This window comes from Pezoporus wallicus, unplaced genomic scaffold (assembly GCF_028554395.1).
Source record: "Pezoporus wallicus isolate ANWC-B61680 ecotype Strahan unplaced genomic scaffold, APGP_CSIRO_Pwel_v1 contig_4131, whole genome shotgun sequence".
NCBI lineage: Eukaryota > Metazoa > Chordata > Aves > Psittaciformes > Psittacidae > Pezoporus > Pezoporus wallicus.
In genome coordinates, this window is record NW_026641950.1 from 838,069 (window position 1) to 857,903 (window position 19,835).

The 19,835-nt window shown below is 40.9% G+C and overlaps 2 protein-coding genes across 2 annotated transcripts in view; one reads left to right on the forward strand and one right to left on the reverse strand.

Annotated features, from left to right (window-relative positions):
- Nucleotides 1–12,017, forward strand: part of CLVS1 (clavesin 1) — a 100,886-nt gene extending 88,869 nt beyond the window's left edge. Inside the window, exon 6 of the mRNA XM_057426238.1 lies at nucleotides 10,781–12,017. Within this exon, the coding sequence (XP_057282221.1) occupies nucleotides 10,781–10,868 (88 nt within the window). The 3' untranslated portion in view covers nucleotides 10,869–12,017. The remainder of the gene's footprint in view (nucleotides 1–10,780) is intronic.
- Nucleotide 12,018: 1 nt separating this feature from the next.
- ASPH (aspartate beta-hydroxylase) overlaps nucleotides 12,019–19,835 on the reverse strand; it is a 111,639-nt gene continuing 103,822 nt past the window's right edge. The window contains exon 27 of the mRNA XM_057426241.1: nucleotides 12,019–16,248. Coding sequence (XP_057282224.1) covers nucleotides 16,098–16,248 — 151 coding nt within the window. The 3' untranslated portion in view covers nucleotides 12,019–16,097. The remainder of the gene's footprint in view (nucleotides 16,249–19,835) is intronic.

Consider the following 19,835-nt stretch of genomic DNA (forward strand, 5'->3'; position numbering starts at 1 on the left):
TTCGTGGCAGCAGCAATGCAGCCATCACTTTCTCATCTTGGGCCCTGTCTTCTGAATGGTCTCCTTCCATGCAGGGAGCCTGTCACTTAGGAGCTGTGGGATTTCAGAGCAATGTAGATGGTGTGAAAATTCAGAGCACAGGGAGGAATATCACTTCCCTTTCAGCTGTGGCCAAACCTTCAGCGAGTCCTGATGGTCAGAAAGGGACCTTGGGTTGCTTTAGTCAAGAGGGAGCTGACATAAAAGCAAAACATTTGCCTGAGGCACTCACACTGGCTTTTGTTGACAAGCTGGTTTTTTTTTTGGAACAGCTGGAGGTTTTATCTGGATGTGCAGTGTAATGAATAGCTATGGTGGATGGCTGAGCATAGCAGTTAAAGAGTCAGAGACTGCTCTCAACATATCACTGTGCAATAGGGCTTAATCTTTTGGCCAGCCACAGTGGGAGAAGCATGACTGTAGCTATTTGGGTACCTAACCTCAGTGAGCGAGCATCCCTGATAGGAGGGATGGATTTAGTGAACAGAGAAGATATGAAGAAGCTCAGTTCTTTGAAGAGTTTCCTTTTTCCCTAGTATCACCCTACTCCTACACTTGGGTCCAGCAGCAGCAAGTAACCTGCAGTAGCACATTAGCTCCCTGTGACTTGCTTTCCCTTAGAATATCTGCCCTTCTGCAGCTGCATCTGGGTCACTTTTTGATATCTGAACTTGCAGTTCAAGTGACGAAGACTGTTCTCTGCCTTCACTTTTTCCCTGTGCAGTCACCAAGCACAGCCTGGGAGCTGAATGTTCCTTCTCTGCCCTCCCAGGTATCAAAAGAGTGCTTGCTTTTAAGCTGCTGCTGGTGCAAACAGATCTGAAAACCTGGTACAATTTAAAATTTCCCTGCAGAGAAAAGAGATTTTACCCAACAGTTACACATATGTTCTGGCCAAACAACCTGTGCTGTTTAATAAAATTTATTTAATCAAAGTCTAAATAAGAGTAACTTTAATCAAATTTAGGGTTCAAAATTACCTTCAGGATAATATGAATTGAAGAGAATTGTTGGCACCAGTCTGGGCTCATTAGAGACTCAGGAAATTCAGAGTTAGAGTAAAACTTAGAGCCAAGAAGCTAATTGTGAAAATGTACAATTTATGCATTGAGACACCTTTTCCTGCTGTGAAGTAGAAACTTACAGAATCATGAATCATTTAGGTTGGAAAAGACCTTTAAGATCATCGAGTCCAACCATTAACCAAGTCCATCAATAGACCATGTCCCTAAGCTATACATCTACACGTCTTTCAAATATCTCCATGGAGGGTGGCACAACCACTTCCCTGGGCAGCCTGTTCCAATGCTTGACAACCTTTATGGTGAAAAAAATCTTTCCTAATATCCAGTCTAAACCTTTCCTAGCACAACTTGAGGCCATTTCCTCTCACCTTAAAGGACTTGAGCACCTAAAGATGCAATGACTTGCCTAGTGGTTCATCAAAAGCCCCTGTATTTAGGCATTTTGAAAATGCAGTGAAAAAAACTGTTGGAATGCGTTGCCTCATGTTGTTGAGCCAGAGCATGTGGAATTTTATGCCCTAGATTAGAGTGAGGATTTTAAAGTACAGGTTAGGGTTTGCCATTATTGCCTCCTGATGTGTGTACTTTCAAAAGGATTGATCTTCAAATGAACTTGCCTGCTGAAACTAATCGTTGGTTCTCAGAAATGGGATACTGCTCCCAACTGATACACACCGATGCTGACTGGAACAGCTTTAGATCCAAAAGAGGCCATTCATTGGGGTGACTTATGCAAGAGTTTTATTTATTCAGACTGGTTCCTCCATATTCCCGGCTGGGCTGTGCAAGGCAGAACTTTCTAGTTGTTATCCTTGGTGTGACCTTAATGTTTCTTCACCATATGTTTCTGCTTTTATGGGTCATGTTTTATGCTGGTTCACAGTCAGCACCAATTTACTGCAGAAGTAGTAAAATACCAGCAAATAAAAATCAGTATGAAAACGTGTGAAAACTTCTCACTGCCTGTGGATGGCATCTGCATTGCTCTGCTTGCAGCTGGGGTGCATTTCCACATGTACTGGGGGAAAAGGGAAATACTCCTTGTAAGCTTTCAGTTAAAATATCTCACTGTAGTATGTGAGACCTATGGTGTAAGGCTTATATTCATTATTTTATTATGACTTATTTTGCAAAACAGAATTCCTGAATGCTTCTGCAGAAATGCTTCTCCCATACACAGATTATGAATGAGACATGTCTTAATAGTAAAGCAGGTGTCCTGGGGACATGCATATCACGTAATGTATGCACTATCTAGTAATATAGATCATTAGCTGTTGAATGGTTTTATACCTTTTGATTGGAGTTCTGCTAATACATCAGAGAGAAATGGAAGGGAGCCAGTGGATCTGGCATATTAGCAGGTCCCAGGGAGGCTGCAGGGGAGACGATGCAGAATATCCTCAGGAGCCAGAAGGCAGAGAAGCCGAATAGGAGATCAGTTGCAAAGCCACAGCTGACCCAGTTACAGGAAAGACAGGCAGCTTGGTGCTGGTGTCACCTGGGACAAGGCAGGAAATCAGTTGCTCTCTGAGGGAATTAACAGCACAGGTTTCATCTGCTCACAGCACTCAGTTACCAGTGCATGGGTGCACAAACACAGGCTGGAGGTGGGAATGGTGGAACCAGTGCTGCTCAGGCTGCCTAAAATATTGCATTGTAAATTACGTCTTCAGATGGCTATAAATTTGCCAAAAGTTTTGTAGTTTAGATTAGAGACATGACACTTAATAAAACAAATGGTTTTACAATGCTTATGTCTTTTGCTGTCCTGTGAAAAACCCACCTACATCTGGCTGAGTTACAAGCCTTTGAAAAGGCAATTCACACATGCTCTGTAGGAGCATATTTAATTTCAGCATTTAATGACCTCAAGGACTGCCTCATGTTTTAGCTCGGCCTCCCAGCATAAATAAACTTGTTCAGCTTGGGCTGATGGCTCAATGCATCTCTGGCCTAGGCCATAGGGTACAGAGGGTGTTTGAAATTACAACTTCTACTTGTGATCACAACCTTCCCTGCACTAGCCCAGGCTGTAGCAAGACAAGGAGCTAGGATTTGACAGACTGACAGCCCATGCTCCGGGGGCTGCATTTCTTCACCATTGGCAGGAGAATTGGAGAGGATTTAGTACGGAACCCAGCTGGGATACTGGGAATTTGGGTCACTGGGATGGGAGCCACAAGGCAGACTGAAAGATAAGGCAGGCATAAAGGAATGGAAGCAGATGGGCTAGAAAGCGCACTTGATGGACCAGCAAACAAGGATGGCAGGGGGAGGGCTGATGGAGGCCAGGAATGGAGCTTTGGTTAAGCCTGTTGGGTGCAGGCCTGGAGAGGCAGATCCTGCTCTCCTCTCCCTGAGCCCCTGCATTGGCCTGGCAAGTCACTTAAACCAACCTTCACACAGATGGTGAGATTGAATGTTGCTTATTTTCAGCTTGCCAAGCTAGAGACTCTGGGGTCTAATTTCCAGAAATACTCAGCGCTCACCTGCAGCACAAATCAAGGGGACATGTGCTTTGAACACACAAGCTGCCACATAATGCTGAGCACTCTGCAAAATGAGACCCTCTTGGCGCTGGGAAACGGGCACCCCACATTAGAGGAATACTTCGATCCTAATCTAACTGTGCTTCAGCTCTCCGCATGTGAAATGGAAATGAAAAAAAATGCTCACAGTCGTGCTATGGCAGTAGATGAATTTGCATTTAAGAGGCACACAAGTACTGTGTTGATGAACTCCACGGAAAAGCTCAGGAGGGAATTAACAAAGGCTATCTTCAGATTGAGGCTTGGAATAATAGGCAGCAAATGTGTCACAGAGCCACACGCTGAACTGCTAGAAGAAAGCAAAATAAATAGCCACTTACCAGCTTGGCACTGAAAACCCTGAGCACTGAGGGAGGAAAGAGCCCTCCAAGAAAGAACAAGGAGTGCTCCTGGGGCTAGGGCGCACTCTAGGGGTCACAACACCCCCACATACCCAGCCATTTTGGCTCTTTCAACTGTGTTGGTGCTTGCTTTCCAGTCTAAATTGTAGATCTGCAGGGTTGCTTTCGTGATGCACTGCTGTTCTTGTCAAGGACAGGAAATTTCTGATGTAGCGTAGGAGGGTAAGAATACTGACATCGTTTGCTCTTGGGGTTTCTTCTTCCCTTTTATTGCAGAAGTGAGGAGACTGTGATTCAGTGACAAATCTGGTTGAGGTACTGGGAACTGGAGTCACTGGAATGGGAGCAAAAAAGGCAGAAAAAAGATGAGGCAGGTGTAAACATCTGGAGTGTCTGAGCAGAGAGACTGGAAGATGTTGGGCTAGAAAGAGTGCTTGGTGAGCAAGGAAACTGGAATGACCAGGAAAAGCAGGAATGGTGATGAGAAGTTCATGTGTGCGTGTAATACTGATAACGTGGGAGAAGAAAATTCTCTTCATTAGTTGGCCTGAATTTCTTTTGTTTGGGTGTCATATTCTGCACAGCTTTTAGCAGCTCTCACTGAATCTGCTGTAAATTGGTGCTGACTGCTGCTGCAGTGTTGTCTTTATTTGGCCCCATAACTAGGCTTACATAGTGCACCCTGGGGGATTAAGGGTCTTCCAGGAACTTCTCTCTGAAGCAGGTGCTCCTATTCCTTCTATGTGAAAAAAAGCATGTGGATGAGTCAGACTACAGCAGAAAAAACAAGCTCCCACCCATGTATTTCCACTCTTCTGTTCTTGGGATGTGACCAAGTCAATATCTTGACAAGGAATTTCAGAGCATTTAGGAGTGAGAGATAATCAGGTACAACCACACTGATGAAGAAAACCAGGGTGTGCACCCTAGTTCCAAGGTCGGTGGCACAGACTGACAACTCCTGTCTGTATTGATCAGGATTAGCCTCTGGCAGAGTAGCCTGGCTGCATTTGGCCTGCACAGTGCCTGCTCTTGCTCTCCTCTGGGTCTCAGAGGACAGGGTGCAGAGCTGGCTGGCCATGGTTAGAGGCAAATGTGGTGCAGTGTCATCCTTACCACTATTTGGTGCACACCCTGCAGTGAGGTATGCCCAGGGTTTGTGGTCAGGAGAAGCAGCTGGGGCTAGCTGTTGGGAAAGGAAGGGCGTGTAGAGAGCTGAAGGGCCCAGAGAGGATGAGGGGTCTCATGCTGAGCTTCACTGTGCAGCAGTCACATCTTTAGCAGCACAGATGCACTCACAAAGACTTCACCACACACAGAGTTAAAGAGAGATCTGGACCATGGTCACCCCTGGCTGTGATGTGCCAAGGCAGACAGAGACCTCTCCCTAGGATGTGCTAACCATTAGCACAAAGATTGTCACTACTGCCATGGTGCCCACAAAACCAGCTCCCATTCGGGAAGTGCAGCAGCTTGTCACCATTGTCCTGTGGGCTAAGCACTGGGCTGGCATAAAGTTAAGCCAGAGTTTTCACACTCTGACTCACCACGTTGGTGGATCACTTCACCAGCTCAGCTGTGCCCCTAGACACAGACGCTGCTTCATCTCCTTGAAGTGCTGTGGTTTGAATATCAAAGCTGCCCCTCCAGGCAGGTCTCTGCTGCACAATGCCACGCTGCCTTGATACCGAGCTGTGAGGCAGTGCAAGTGCAGAAGCTGCAGAGCTGCATTAGCAAGAGATTTCAGCAGGGCTTATTAACCTGGGCAGAGAGCCACACATCATGGCTTCTGGGTTGGAGCTGTGCACTGCTGAGCAGAGCTTGCCTACATCTGCCTGCACCACTCGCGGGAGCATACATGTCTTTCAAGATGCCTTGCCCATGCATTTAATTTTCTAGTGCTTTCAATAGTAAAAGAGTACCTTTTTAGCACAATTACTACACACATGCACATATGCATTGTTTCTGTAATACTGGGGGGAAATCCTTGGTTTTGCCACCTGATGAAGGCATAGTCTTGAAGTGTGTTGCAGAGCACACCCTGGGGTGCTGTACCCACTTCTTTAGGCTGATGGGGAGTGAGGAAGATGAGAAAGAAATGCCAGTCAGACCTTGTCAATACAAACATTTACAGGTGTGATCTAAAAAAATGCTTATTATGTTCCATAAATGCAATGAATAATTTGGAGATGAACAGCCCTGAGTTGCTGGTGTAATGGGAAAGGAACTAGAGGGAAATGAGCAGATGGGGGGTGAGAAGTGGATGAATAGAGTCACACAATGTGGTCTGATTGATTGGCTGCAGCGTGTCACTCTGACAGCTTGAAGCCTCCTGCACATGGGTAAAAAAACATGCCACCCTCCTCTTTCCTCCACAAAACCCTCCAAAGGAATCCTAGCACAATGTAATACGTTCTTGCTCCTGTGGGCTGCAGCACATCAGCATTGTTGTGATGAAAAGCATAGAATGAGGAATCAGAGAACAGGAAAATGTCTTAAGGCAAGCATGGTATGGTACGCTGGCAGTTACTGTTAGCTCAGCGCACAATTTTAGTATTTGATTTTTTATGGGAAACAAAACTGATACCCAACAGACATAAATTCCTGTGAGCTGATTTTCTCCAGCTGTACTTTGACAGGAGTCTTCTGAAATCAGTGCAACTAGAAGGCGTGCATCCAGTCTTCTTACATGTTTTCTGAGTGAACTTGAGATAGTTGCATTCAAATGGCCACACGCATAAAGCCATCTGCTCTCTTAGATATTGATGTACATACCTATGCAGTGCTGTCATTTGAAATATATGGCTGACCTGCTGGAAGAACAGCTGGGTAGTGTTGATTTTCCAGACTTCCAAATATTCTTGCTGAACAGTAAAACAACCATGGGGGGTTTGATTGACACTTTAAATGGAGCACACTCGAATGGCATTTAAGGTGTCAGATATGAGACTGAGAATTCATTTCTGTTTCCGTTTTCATTTTGCTCTCCTAAGCAAGGTCACCTAGCCTTGAAAACTACACTAGGAAAATCTGTGGGCATTGACTTATCTATTTATTACTTCAGAATTAGCCAGCTCAGGGCCTCGCACAGTGACTGTATCATATGTGATACAATTATCTACTTGTGTTAAACTTCAACTCAACCACACCCTCCACACCGAAGCCTCTTCCAAACTGGTTATTGAGAATTGTTACCTGAGAAAGGAGGAAAACCAGAAAGGTTTGAATTCAAACATACTCATTTAGGATTCCAAAGTTGCAGCGAACACAGGGAATGTGCCACATACCAGTGTATGTACAGCGGATACACTAATGAAGTATTACTGGGTATCACTAAGAGTCTGGCTTCAGGTTCTCTTCTAGATCCCATCAGGTATTTTTACACATTGATATTTACGATTTGGCTTAAACAGTAGTAGAAGAGGGTGCTTTGGTGTTTTTAATGCAAAGATGGTTGCAAATTAAAAGGACTAGTCAGGGGAAAGGTGCTTAGGTGCCTGACTGCAGTTTATTTTTCTATGGAAATTAAGTTGGAGTTAGATACCTGAAGACCTTTCAAGCACCACGATTCAAGCACCAAAATTAGAAACACGATTGTAAAGTTCTCTGAAGAAAATGTTAATGCAGTTAAGCCAGGCAGCAGCGCTTTTAAAACAGAAACTAGTCTTAGTCCTAGGTTCAATACTAGAGTCAGCATACAAATCCCACTAAATATTGTGTAAACTTGCACATGCCTAGAATATGACCGCTTTCCTTGAACCAAATGGGTTAGATACAGAAAGGCAAGCTGACACCAACATATAGGGTGCATTCTTTCAAATAGTATTTGTCTTTCATTAATTTCTACAACCACAAGATATAGTTACTGGCCAGTTAAAAATGGTTTCTGCAACAGCAACCTATTGCAAATCATCTTTTCTCTGTCATTAAATAAAGTATATCTATGGAATACATATTCCAGGATGTTCTAGGCCCATAAAACATATCTTTCACACTGAGTTATTACATTAGATTGTGAGCTGCATTGATATATACTGCCAAAATCTTTTCTGAGCATCTACATTTTTAATACCATAAATGAATATGGGAAAATTATATTAGAATCTTGTTAAGAATTAAGTAATTTTCTCTTTTTTTCCAATATAAAACTAAAGTTAAAAGCAAAACTGGGAACATTTTTCAGCAGACCAAAACCTGATGCATTTGGAAAACAGAAATCCAAACACGACAGTAAGTCCTTTATCGTGAGGTCTTAGAAAATACCGATGATTGTTTAAATTACGATTGTGCCCTTCACATAGATGTCTGAACTGTTTGCTTTAGGATAGGGGTCTAAGAAGCTTCTAGCAGAAAAGTCAAAAAGATTGTTGCTGCAGAACTTGGGAGATAACTAAAATCTCAGCTGGATCTCTACATTATTCAGAAAGGCTGGACACTGTGTTTGAATCATTTGGCATCTTGAGCTTGGAGGTCAGGGGGGCTGCAATACATTTGTTTGATGCTCCAGATATTTTGGCTCTGTCTGAAAAGGAACAGCGTAGGACCTGCACACAGGGTTTGAGACTATGATGTTGCTCCCAACCTGATGTGCATCTGAGTACCGGTATGGAGAGAAAATTGATATCTTGCTATTATAGATGCAAGAATATATTTTTTGTGTGTGTAATGAGATGAGAAAGAAAATCAACAGTGAACATAAAATGCAAAATTGTGAGATTTGTCACATGTGTCTTAGAGCAAAACTTTCTGCTGTTCAGCCTGGAGAAGGCTGTATGGAGACTTTATAGCAGCCTTCCAGTATCTGAAGGGGGCCTACAAGGATGCTGGGGAGCGACTTCTTATAAGAAGAAGTATCAATAGGAAAAGGGCTTCAAGCTGAAAGAGGGCAGATTTAGATTAGACATTAGGAAGAATTTCTTTACTGTGAGGATGGTGAGAAATTGGCACAGGTTGACCAGAGAAGCTGTGGCTGCCCCATCCCTGGCTGTGTTCACGGCCAGGTTGGATGGGCCTTTGAGCAACCTGGTCTAGTGGAAGGGGGCTTGTAAGTATATGATCTTAAGGTCCTTTTCAACCCAAACCATTCCGTGATTCTATGCTAGCAAATGCTTCAATGGATCTGTATTGTAGAGCAGTGGATCAGACAGGAACAATACATTGGTGACAAGTATTAACAAGGTATTATTTAATAATAATTTAAACTGGTTGTTCAGAAGAGAAAATAAGGAGGTGTTGATGTTGCAGTTTGTATCCATTCTGTACCGGTTTCAAAGCCACAAGATGTTTTTGCTGCCACATACTAGAAATATGTAAATTGCCATTTTGCCTAATCTCCTGAACCAGCTGCCTTTCTATATTAAAATGCAGTCATAAACATCACGCATGTCATGTTACTGTAAAAATACACAGCAAAAACATTTGAGCAAACATATTTTCTTTGAAAACTTTGGCATAAAATTTTCCCATTGAGCATCCGGTTTTTGTTATCTCTCTTCAGAGACATTTTTTTAAATGAAATTTTTTTATTATGCTTTAATGAAAGCTCCAGGCATAAGAATAAGAAAAATAATTACACAAGTTATTCACAGTCATGGTATTCATTCCTGATCAAGTGCTGCTGTTACCAAAGGATGCAATTTATTAATGATTCTTATCAAAAGAGGTGATATCTAATATCATGAAATAACGAAGGCTTAAACTGAGGTTACCATAATGAACAACTGGGAACTACAAACAGATCCTATAGGGAATAAGAGCTACCTCTAATTCTAAAAGCTATCCATGAGAAAACGGGCTCTGTAGAAATATATTATCCACTATGCAAATGCAGGCTCTTGGAAATGCTACCCCTGTATTTGAAAAAGTTCCCTTTTTAAAACTTCCAGATACAGCAATTTTGTTCTAAAGCTTATTGCCCACTCCAAACTGGGAGGCAGCTCCTAGCCTAAGCCACAGAAAATGGAGGATAACAAAACTCTTTAGCAATAAACTCAACAGTTCCTCCTTCCGCTGCACAATGAGCAAACACTGGAGCACACAGACCTCAGAAAATGAAATAGTCTTGAATTTTCCCACTAGTTTAAACCTGTTAAGCATTTGTCACTACAAGAAATCACCATGCTCCACTTTCTCTAGTGTTTATTCATTTATATGTTGGGTCTGGTTTATATTTTTTCGGCCAGTAACAACAAATAAATAATGCTTCCCATCTTGAAGACAGAAATGAATTTTAAATAGACTACCCCTGAATAAAGCTCTTCAAGGGCATAGGCAGGGAAATGGATAAAGTACAGGACTGGGCACACCAAAAGGTCCTTTGTTGTTGTATTAACATTGGCTTCTTCATTGATCTTGGGTAACTCATAGATGTTTTGCTTCTTAAACCTCTACATCAGTAAAATGTGATTTGTCTACTTTAGGTCTGTAACAAGCATGAGCTGAGACTCACTTCTGCAAGCACTTGTACAGATGACTTTGCTTTCTAACAAGCAGTTGCACAAGCAGTTTTGCCTAGGAAGACATTAAGCACCAACAATCTCATGGTATCTCAGAATCAGGCCTTTAAATTGCTAGGTCTGTCCAGCATTATGGATGGTAGCTAAGCATTAAATTATAAGCATTTGAGATCTGCAATGAGTCATATCGCTGTTCATATTTAAAGGACTGTTTCTCAAATTCTGTACGAGTTCCACAGAAAAGAATTAAAAGGCCATTAAGATGAAAATGGACAAAAGCAAAAACCATAAAATGAAGCAAAGGGACTCCAGGAAGGTGAGTGCTTCTGCAGCAGCCTTCGCTAGCATGCATATCTTCTTGCTTTCAGGTCCCAGTCTGTGGTGGAAGCTGGCACGCTGAAACATGAAGACCAGGGAGAAAGCGAGAACACCCAACCGCTGCTGGCTCTGGACTGAGCTCCCATGTGCTCAACATGCACGTATACATCAACAGACTTCCACCATACCAGGAACCCACAGAGCACACAACACACATACTCATGCCCGTGTTTTGCTTGAGAACAAGTCCTTCATGTTTCTTGACAAGTAACAACTGTCACCAGCCATCTGTCTGTGAAGCCAACACTGAACAAAAACTGAGAAATTTCTATTGACACAGGAGTCTGTCCACAGAAAAAAACCTCTTTCTTTTTTTGACTTACGACATTAAAGCATTGGAAATTATGGGACTGCATTCTCTGTTAAAGAAACCAGGGTGTGTCAGTAGCTTTCCTGAAGACTCCATCAGGGACGGTCAGTTTTACAGAAGCAAAGGTTAAGTGTGTTTTAAAGAGAAACAATTCAAACTTAAACAACTTTGCACTGTAATCATCAGTTTAATCTGGCACAGAGGGCAGAAACAGCAGCATCAACAGAGCACTCAAGTTTTACAGGAAGATTTTGCATTAAGAAAACAAAACAAATCAGTGAGAGCATAATGCCATTCAACATGACACTTTGTGACCACCTCATCCATGCTGCTTACTGGGGGTCACATTTCGACATCTAGCAAAAATTACTCTTAACTTTCAAAGCCCGTATGAAACTGTTGGCTAAGTGGAATGAGCAGTGTGGGCAGCAGATGCACACAATATGAAATGCAATTATTTAATTTAATGATGTGTTTTTCCACAGGCAACTTGGGAGACTATTAGAGAAGTGTGTGTGTGCACATGTGTGCGTATGCGGAAGGGGGCTGCTAGGGAGACCCATTGGAAGCATTCAGCAGTGATTAATGGTTCAATCCAGATTGTTTCATTTAGGTCACAACAGCAAATATAAGCTCGGCAGAACCATTTACCCCCTTCCCTCATGCAGTATAGTGAAAGGTGTAGCCAGAAGGGTATGCTTATTGCAGATGTGGGCCATTATTAAAATGAAAAAGGAAAACTTTGAATTTATTATTCAGTACAAGCTTCTGCCAGAAGGAAATGTGGACGAATAGAAGAACTGAAATGCCAAAGATCAGTTTGTTATTTCTCTGTTTGCTCTAGCTGCAAAGAGAGCCCCATCTCTTCATTGAAATGGAAACCAGATTAAAGAAATAAAAGAAAAATCGTTATCAAATTGTATGTGCAGTGACTTTATTTCCTAAAACAGTTACGACCACTGTACACACCTTTAGCCTTCAATTAAATTGCCATACTTTGACAATTTACTAGAACAAGCAGTTGACAACAACATATCGAAGGTAGCAGTGTAAACCATATATATCAATGAGATGATAATGGGCACAAGAGTTTTTAATGTGCCTCTGGAACATCCACTGAATTCCTAAGTGATATACTGAAGTGATCATATAGTTCAACTGGACACGGTCAACCCTAAGAGATGGACTAACAAAATACTGCCTTTATCTACAACACTTTATGTCTGTACAGGGCAGAAAGGACATCCTGCCAGATCCTATCAACACATCTGGGGTTTACCCTCCAGTATTTGTACTGGATAGCCTCATCCAGGCTATCCCTTCTTCTGCAGCAGCATGTCATTGATACAAAGCCTGGCCTCCACAGTAGACAGCGAACCTATAAGGCAGTGAATGGTCCCAGTAAGGCAACACAGGAGCCAGAAAAAAGCAGCAGAGGCTTGTGGGAACATTAAACAGATAAGACAACTGAGCCCATTTATCTTTGGGATTTCTTCCATTTACCCTCCCCTGGCATTACCACCTATTACAGAAAACTAGATGTCAACTCCTGATAAAAGGACACAGTTCTGCCTCCCTTGGCTCATGAATTCTCACAAGCATTTGGATTTGTCATAGAGAACTTGCCTAAAGCAGGAAGTAAAAAAACAAACAGACAATAAAAGGTAGGCACTGACTGCTATACTGCAGCATTAATGGAAACACTTTGGGTTACAAGTTTTTCTCTGTTAATACACTCACCACTGAATCTTTGTAATGACCTGTTACAATCATTGTTCGTTCATGTGGGACTTGTTCTGCCCAGGAAGTGCAAATACCACTGAAATCTTGTCCTTGAGGATTAAACCTTGCAGAGGATTATTTATTTTCTTTAGCTGTGACATGAATACATACATATGATGCCTTGTATATAACTGTATGATGCCTGTATTTAACTGTAGGATCTTGTACAGACTGTGCTTGCAAGCAAGGTAACTACAGGCAGGGAGGAATCTAGCTCCTATCATTGTAATGAGTATGTACTGCTTTTAAAAAAGAGACTATATTGCCCTTTTCTGGCATTTCCCTCTGCAAATAAATCTAAAGGAAAAAATATTTAAATTGCAATGGTTCTCCATTTTAAAAAACATTTCTATTCACTTCTTCCATTGGTATTTCCAATGTTCAAAAGCTTTTTCAAGATGAAATATTATTTGGCAAACAGGAATACTTAAATAATATATGACTTATTCAGGGCATGATTTCTGTAGTTTGCTGTATTGTCCTCCATATATATCGCTAATCCTGTAACTGTAGCTAACAAACAGATATGCTCTCAGCTCCTTAACAGGGAGGCATTGAGTAGATTCACTTCAGTGTTGCAGGAGCTATTCATAATATATTTTGTTATATTCAAGGCACTTATGATTTTAAGTGGCCAATATATCACTACACAATTTAATAAACAGTGCTACTTCAGCACACACACATCTCGGGTAGATTACTTTTATATTTGCCAATTTTATCTTTTCGCCATTTGCAATAGGAAAAGATAAAGTATAACCCTTCAAAGGAACAACGAAACAATGTGAAGGATGGCATGGGTTTTCATAAAGAAAGTCCCAAAGCTTTTACCACTCATTTAGTATTTCCTCTGAGCTATAGAAACTGAAATGCAACATTAAGAAAAATGTTCCTAAACCACAAATTTTGATTTAAACAGTTCTTGATTCTCTCTTTACAAACTATGTCTTTATTATAGAGAATTACAAAATACTTTATAATTTGTATTGCTTGATCACCTTACAAAGATACACCCTGTGACTATACAACTACGAGGAGATTTAATTACTTATGATCTTTTTACTACTTTACCCCCCACAATAACAAGCACCTTGTTCCCAGTTTAGCACTTGACTCTCCTAAAGCTCTGCAAAATATCTCCAAATATTTTATGTTTTCATTATGATTAAATGATAACTGTTACTTTCTTGTATATTGTGCATAGTCTCAGAGTTATTTTTGACACAGACAACTTGTTAAAGTTTAATTATCACAGCTGTCTAAAACTGACTTAGACCAGAGAGGATTTTTCAGTTTAATATTCAAAAAGGAAATTAAAGTGCACACCTCCAGAAACCGGTTACACTAATTTATGGTGCAATCATCATGTGTTACATCACATTACAAGATTTAATTACCTAGCAAAATACAAAATCTGAAAAGCATTCGCTTTATGGCAACGCAAAGCTCTTATCTGTATTTTGCTCCCTCAAAGGTATCATTCTGGTCATGAGACTTAGGTACCGTGATGTAGTCTCGGTAGTACAAAACCACTGAGCATTTACAAATATGATGACTGTTCAGTGTCTTTTGGGCAGCAAAGCTGAAGCTGTGGAGACTATGTAACCTCAGTGTCTCCTTCCTTAGTGTAGTATTTGTCTCTCAAAACCCTCAGTAATGTTGCCACTGCTCATGACAAGCTCTGAGCATCCTAGCACACCTATCCACACCCAGCTAGTTTTGTGGGAGAGTAGGTAACAGCCAGTCATAAGCATCAACTGTGCAACCTCAGGTCTGTTTCCTGTTAGTGTTCTTAGAAATCAATAGTGCAGGGTGCTGCACCCTCCATCTCCCATTTAAATAGTACAGATCCCCCAAAAACCAGCTAACTGCTTAAATATCCAAACAGTTTTCTTTCTTGAAAACAGGCTTTTTTACCATAGCAGAAATTCTGTATGGCAAGTATAGAACATACAGTGAACAGTACTGGGATAAGACTACTTCAGCAGTATGTCATACACTTCAAGACAAGGAGAACACCATTAGGTCATTTAAAGGATCTTTCTAGCACACTGTATGATGCTGGCAGCAGAAGTTAATAAAAGTTAATAACCTGAAGCTCTTTGTCTGCTCTGCATTCTGGCAGAAAAGCAAGCCAGACCTTGTCCTTCTGCCCAAAGCACAGGAAGTTCTTCAGCTATATTTTTTTTCTGCTGAATGAACACCTAAGGACAGCCTAGAAGTATCCCCTGGAAGGAGGCATCCCAGACCCTTGCTGGGTAGAAAACAGATATCATAACACAAACTTTTCTAATGAGAGGAGAAACAGCAGTTCACCACATAAGCCTAAGAAGTTTAAGGTCTGAACCTACGGATGTCACATTTGCTTGTTATCTTCCAAAGTCACATTATCAAACTGAAGGTTGCTGCTAAATAAGAGAACGATTTTGTTTTAGAAAAACAAATCCTCACTAAGCAGCTGGTTATGCAAGTTTCAGTTTGCATTTTCAGGAAGGCAAGAGAAGGCTACACAGGACAAACATTAAATCTGATCATATGTAGTGTTTTCCTTCTGCTAATAGCTAGAGATGCACTTACATATATGTTGTTCATTTTAAAAAATAGTGGTTGAGTAAAGATTTGTTCATAATTATGCTAGAAAAATACAGTCATTATTTAGAAAAAAATACAAACACATATAACCCATTCACATCTACAGTTGATAACATAGGGACATGCTCTAGGCCTAAAGCAGCTAACGTTAAAACTGCATACTGATTTTCAAAGTTGGTTGTGTGCATATGTTTGGAAATATTTTACATGTTGCTTCCCAGAGAAAAGCCTGGGAAATATTTCCCAGATAGAGAACTGCAAATATTGTGCCTGAACATGGTCGGGCAAATAACTGACTAGTTTAGCATGCATAATACAGGCATGGCAAAAAACATCTGCACATTCCTTAATTTGAAAATCCAGACCTATTGTTCTTTGGCTGACAAGATTCCTATTTTCAAACTTCCATCAGTGCTGTACCAGTATGAAACAAAACATGGCTTTTTTTTTTCCTTTTTTTAAAAAAAATCAAGTCCTTCATGACTGCAGGATGTAGTCCTTATCTCTGCTAACCCTTACAATACTTGTATTCTTTGTATGCTGGATAAATTAATCCTATTTGCATAGGACAACCTCTCCAAGGGGGTTAAAGCTCCTCTGCTCCGCACATCAGAAGCAGCCCCTTAAATAGCAGGAAGGGTGCGTCTCTGTTGTGCTGTTAACTCAGGGTGCCACACATCCACAATGAATATCAGGCGATAATCTTCAGCATCCTGCCATACTTCATGTTCAAAAGAGTCATCAAAAATAAGAACTTTCCCTTCTTCCCAGGATCTGCAACACAAAAAAGAACATGATTTGGTGTAGTATTGGAAGTTCTATAGAGCAGACAAGCTATATATCAGCTCTGAGGATGCTCTTTCACATACCAGAATGATTTATACAGTATATATTGCACAGTCAGGACTTTACTACCTAATATAGAGACTGAAGTATCAGGGTTTTCATTAAAAGAAACTACAGAAAGATCAGTCTAATGGACCTTCTTATTACTGAGGGATTGTTTCCCCTCACTCTGCCCACATACACATTCAGACATTTACAATATTTGTTATTTACATACTTTTAATGAGTTGAGTCCAATAAGCAGGAAGCAAGTATTAATAACTAGTGTAGTAATCAACTTTTCTCCTTTTCTAATCAGATACATACATAATGAGCGATGGAAACAGAGGGAATGACCAGTAATCTGATTTTATGGTTCAAAACCAAATTACATTGAATCAATCTGCTTTTTCTGAAAATCAAAGCAACAGAATCAGGCCCTGATCACGCTTAATATTTCAGAGATTTTAAGAGTCTTGTCCCATAAATCCATTCAAAGCACTGAGCCTAAAGACTTTTCTTCAGAGGAAGGTTGCCATGCCATGGTGTACACTGGGTTAACTACACTGTCAAAACTAAACTGGAAGGATGAGACCATGTAATTTAGCAAGCCCCTCTGCTTGCTAAGTGTTTAGCAGAGCAGATCACTGAAAAGATGTAAATACCCTGGGTGATTGTTCACTACAGCATGGAAGAGCTAAGTTTCAACAGTGATACTTTTCCAAGATCTGTATCTTTTTTAGGCAAGAAAAGGAATACACATAATTTATTCAACATGGCTCGGTTTTGAGCACCTCCATCTTCTGATAAATAACAAAATTACCAGCTTTAACAGAAATGGCAAGAGGCAGTTTAGAAGGGAGATATCAATTATTGGAAGAATCAGTGTTTCTGTCAATTTCACTTACTATAAGCATAGAACCACAGAATAATCTAGGTCAGAAGAAACCTTGGCAGGGCATGTGGTCCAAGCCTCTGCTCAGAGCAAGACTCACTGCAAAGTTAGATCCAACTTTGAAGTTAGATGAGATTTCTCAGGTTCTTGACTAGTAGATTTCTGAATATCTTCAACCACAGACATTCCACCATCTCTTCCTGTGTTTCACGAATCCCATTGTAAAAATTTCCTTTTATCTAGATGGATTTTTCTTCACTGTCACTTGTGTCCATTACTTTTGATGCTATAACTGGACACCTCAGAGAAGCCTGGTTCTGTCTTCTGCACAGTCACTCACTAGTAGCTGAAGACAGTAACTAGGCTCCTCGTTAGCTTTCTCTTTTACAGACTCCAAACCAGCTTTTTGAGATTCTCCTCATGTGTCACATATTCCAGTCTTCTGAATATCTTTTTCCATCCTCCACTGGAGGCCCTCTAGTTTATCAATGACTTTTTTTTTTGTACTGAAGAGCCCCATACTGGAAACAACACTTCAGAGGCAGCATCTTCAGTGCAAAAGAAAGGGAAAACAATTGCTCCCCTCAAACTGCTTCCTGTCCACAGCTAGCCTTCATCAAGACAGGAGCACATTAGGACCCATGTGCAATTTGTCCCCTAGAATCCTCAAGTCCTTTGCTGCAAAGCTGCTTCCTACGCAACCATCGCCCAGTCTGTACTGTTGCAAGGTGTTGATCTGTTGTTATCAGTTGCAGGGCTTTGCATTTGCCTCTGTTGAATTTCACGAAGTTTCAGCTGGCACGCTTCTCCAGCCTGCTGAGATCTGGATTCATAGTTTTGAAAAGAAGTTTAGTGTCTGATTAAATGTATTCCTGACACTGCAAAAAACAAGCAACTCATCAGTGACCACTAGTGATAATGCCACAACGTCAAAAAGTCACTGTGCTAGTCATTTGTCACTGCCCCTCAGATCTCAACCTTACCCACAGCATTTAGACACTGCAGCTCATTGTGTAACATGGTTTGTCTATTGTAGAGTCAGGCAGTGGTATGAGCAAAGCAACTTTATTTTGCATTGCAGCAGGACAAAAGCACACCTCTCATTATCCCCCCAGTTGAGACTGATGAAGCTTCTCTACAATGACTACATAATCAAGTTTTTTAACAGGACTCCTTAGGAGGTGAAGCAGTACAAGAAGACGGATGCTCTTAAAGGGAATTAAGAACTATGAAACAAAAGTCTTGCCATCAAACATGGAAACGCATCGCTTAACTTATTCAACAGTGTTCACACACAGAGAAAACAATTTTCTTTTTCAAAAACAGGGTGCAAATGAAATTTAGTATCCTAAGTAATCTAGTATTTGAATTCCACAAAAGCAAAAATTAACATCAAAATTTATAGGGTTGTGCTGTAATGTTCTGAAGAGAAGTAGAAACAGAAATTGGATCAACTGAAATGATCATCTAAACATATTTTAAGCAAGAGTACATAAACCATAAAGCATAATATAGTAAAAAATTCACACGGGCTTGCACATAGACATTAGCCTTGAAGGCTCAGATAATGAGCCTTTTGCAGGCTTCAGCTATAATGATATCATTTTTCTGCCACCATATCAATTACCTGATAACAAAAACATTTTATGCCTTATAGACTCTGAGTCTCTGCTACTGCACTAAAATTACACTGGTATTATTCAACTCAATGGGAATCAACCACTTTCAATGCTGTAATGCATTAAGAAAATCAAGTTGACTTTGTTTTTTTTTTGGGAGGTGTGTGGAGTTTTTTTTGTGGTTTTGTTGGTATTTTGTGGGTATTTTGTATTGACAGCTTTTTTACTTTTGATGGGGGTTGCTGGGCTTTGTTTTTTTTTTGTTTGGTTTGGGTTTGATTTGTTTTTTTTTTTTGCTGTGTTTCGGCTTCAGTCTGAGAACAGTGCTGATAACACACCAATGTTTTTAGTTGTTAGTAATGCTTACCCTGATCAAGGACTTTTCAGTCTCTCATGCTCTGCCAGTGAGGACAGGCACAAGAAGCCGGGAGGGAGCAGAGACAGGACACCTAACCCAAACTAACCAAAGGGGTATTCCATACCACAGCACGTCATGCCCAGTTTATCACTTGTGCTTATTGGCGGTAAAGGGAGAGTGAGGGAACAGCTGCATAGTTCTGAGTTACTGGCTGGGCTTAAACCATGACACCCCTTTTGAATAGATTACAAACCCCACCATTAGCATGCAAATAAATATTTTCTAGAAGCCTTCATGGTGTGAGAAACACTTCACAGTGGGACCACAGGGATGATATTCTTCTGGCCTAGTGTTAAGCCACTTTGGGAGTAGTTTCTATATCACCTGCAGGGCTCTAGTGTGACCTGTTAAGGTGAGATCTTGGACTGCCTTCTGCATAAGCCTGTAATTCTGCACTTTCATTTTAAAACATGATTACCTTTTCTGAACAGACATGTTTGATTTTGAGTACTAGATATTATTTACCTACCATTTTTGTGCATTTTACCCTATGCTTTACAGTGCTGGGACTTCAAAATGGCCCAACAACCTAAAATTACTACAGCTGTACTGAATAATAGTGAGGTATACAGCTCCTAGCAGCTGCAGAAAGACTCTTCTGCAG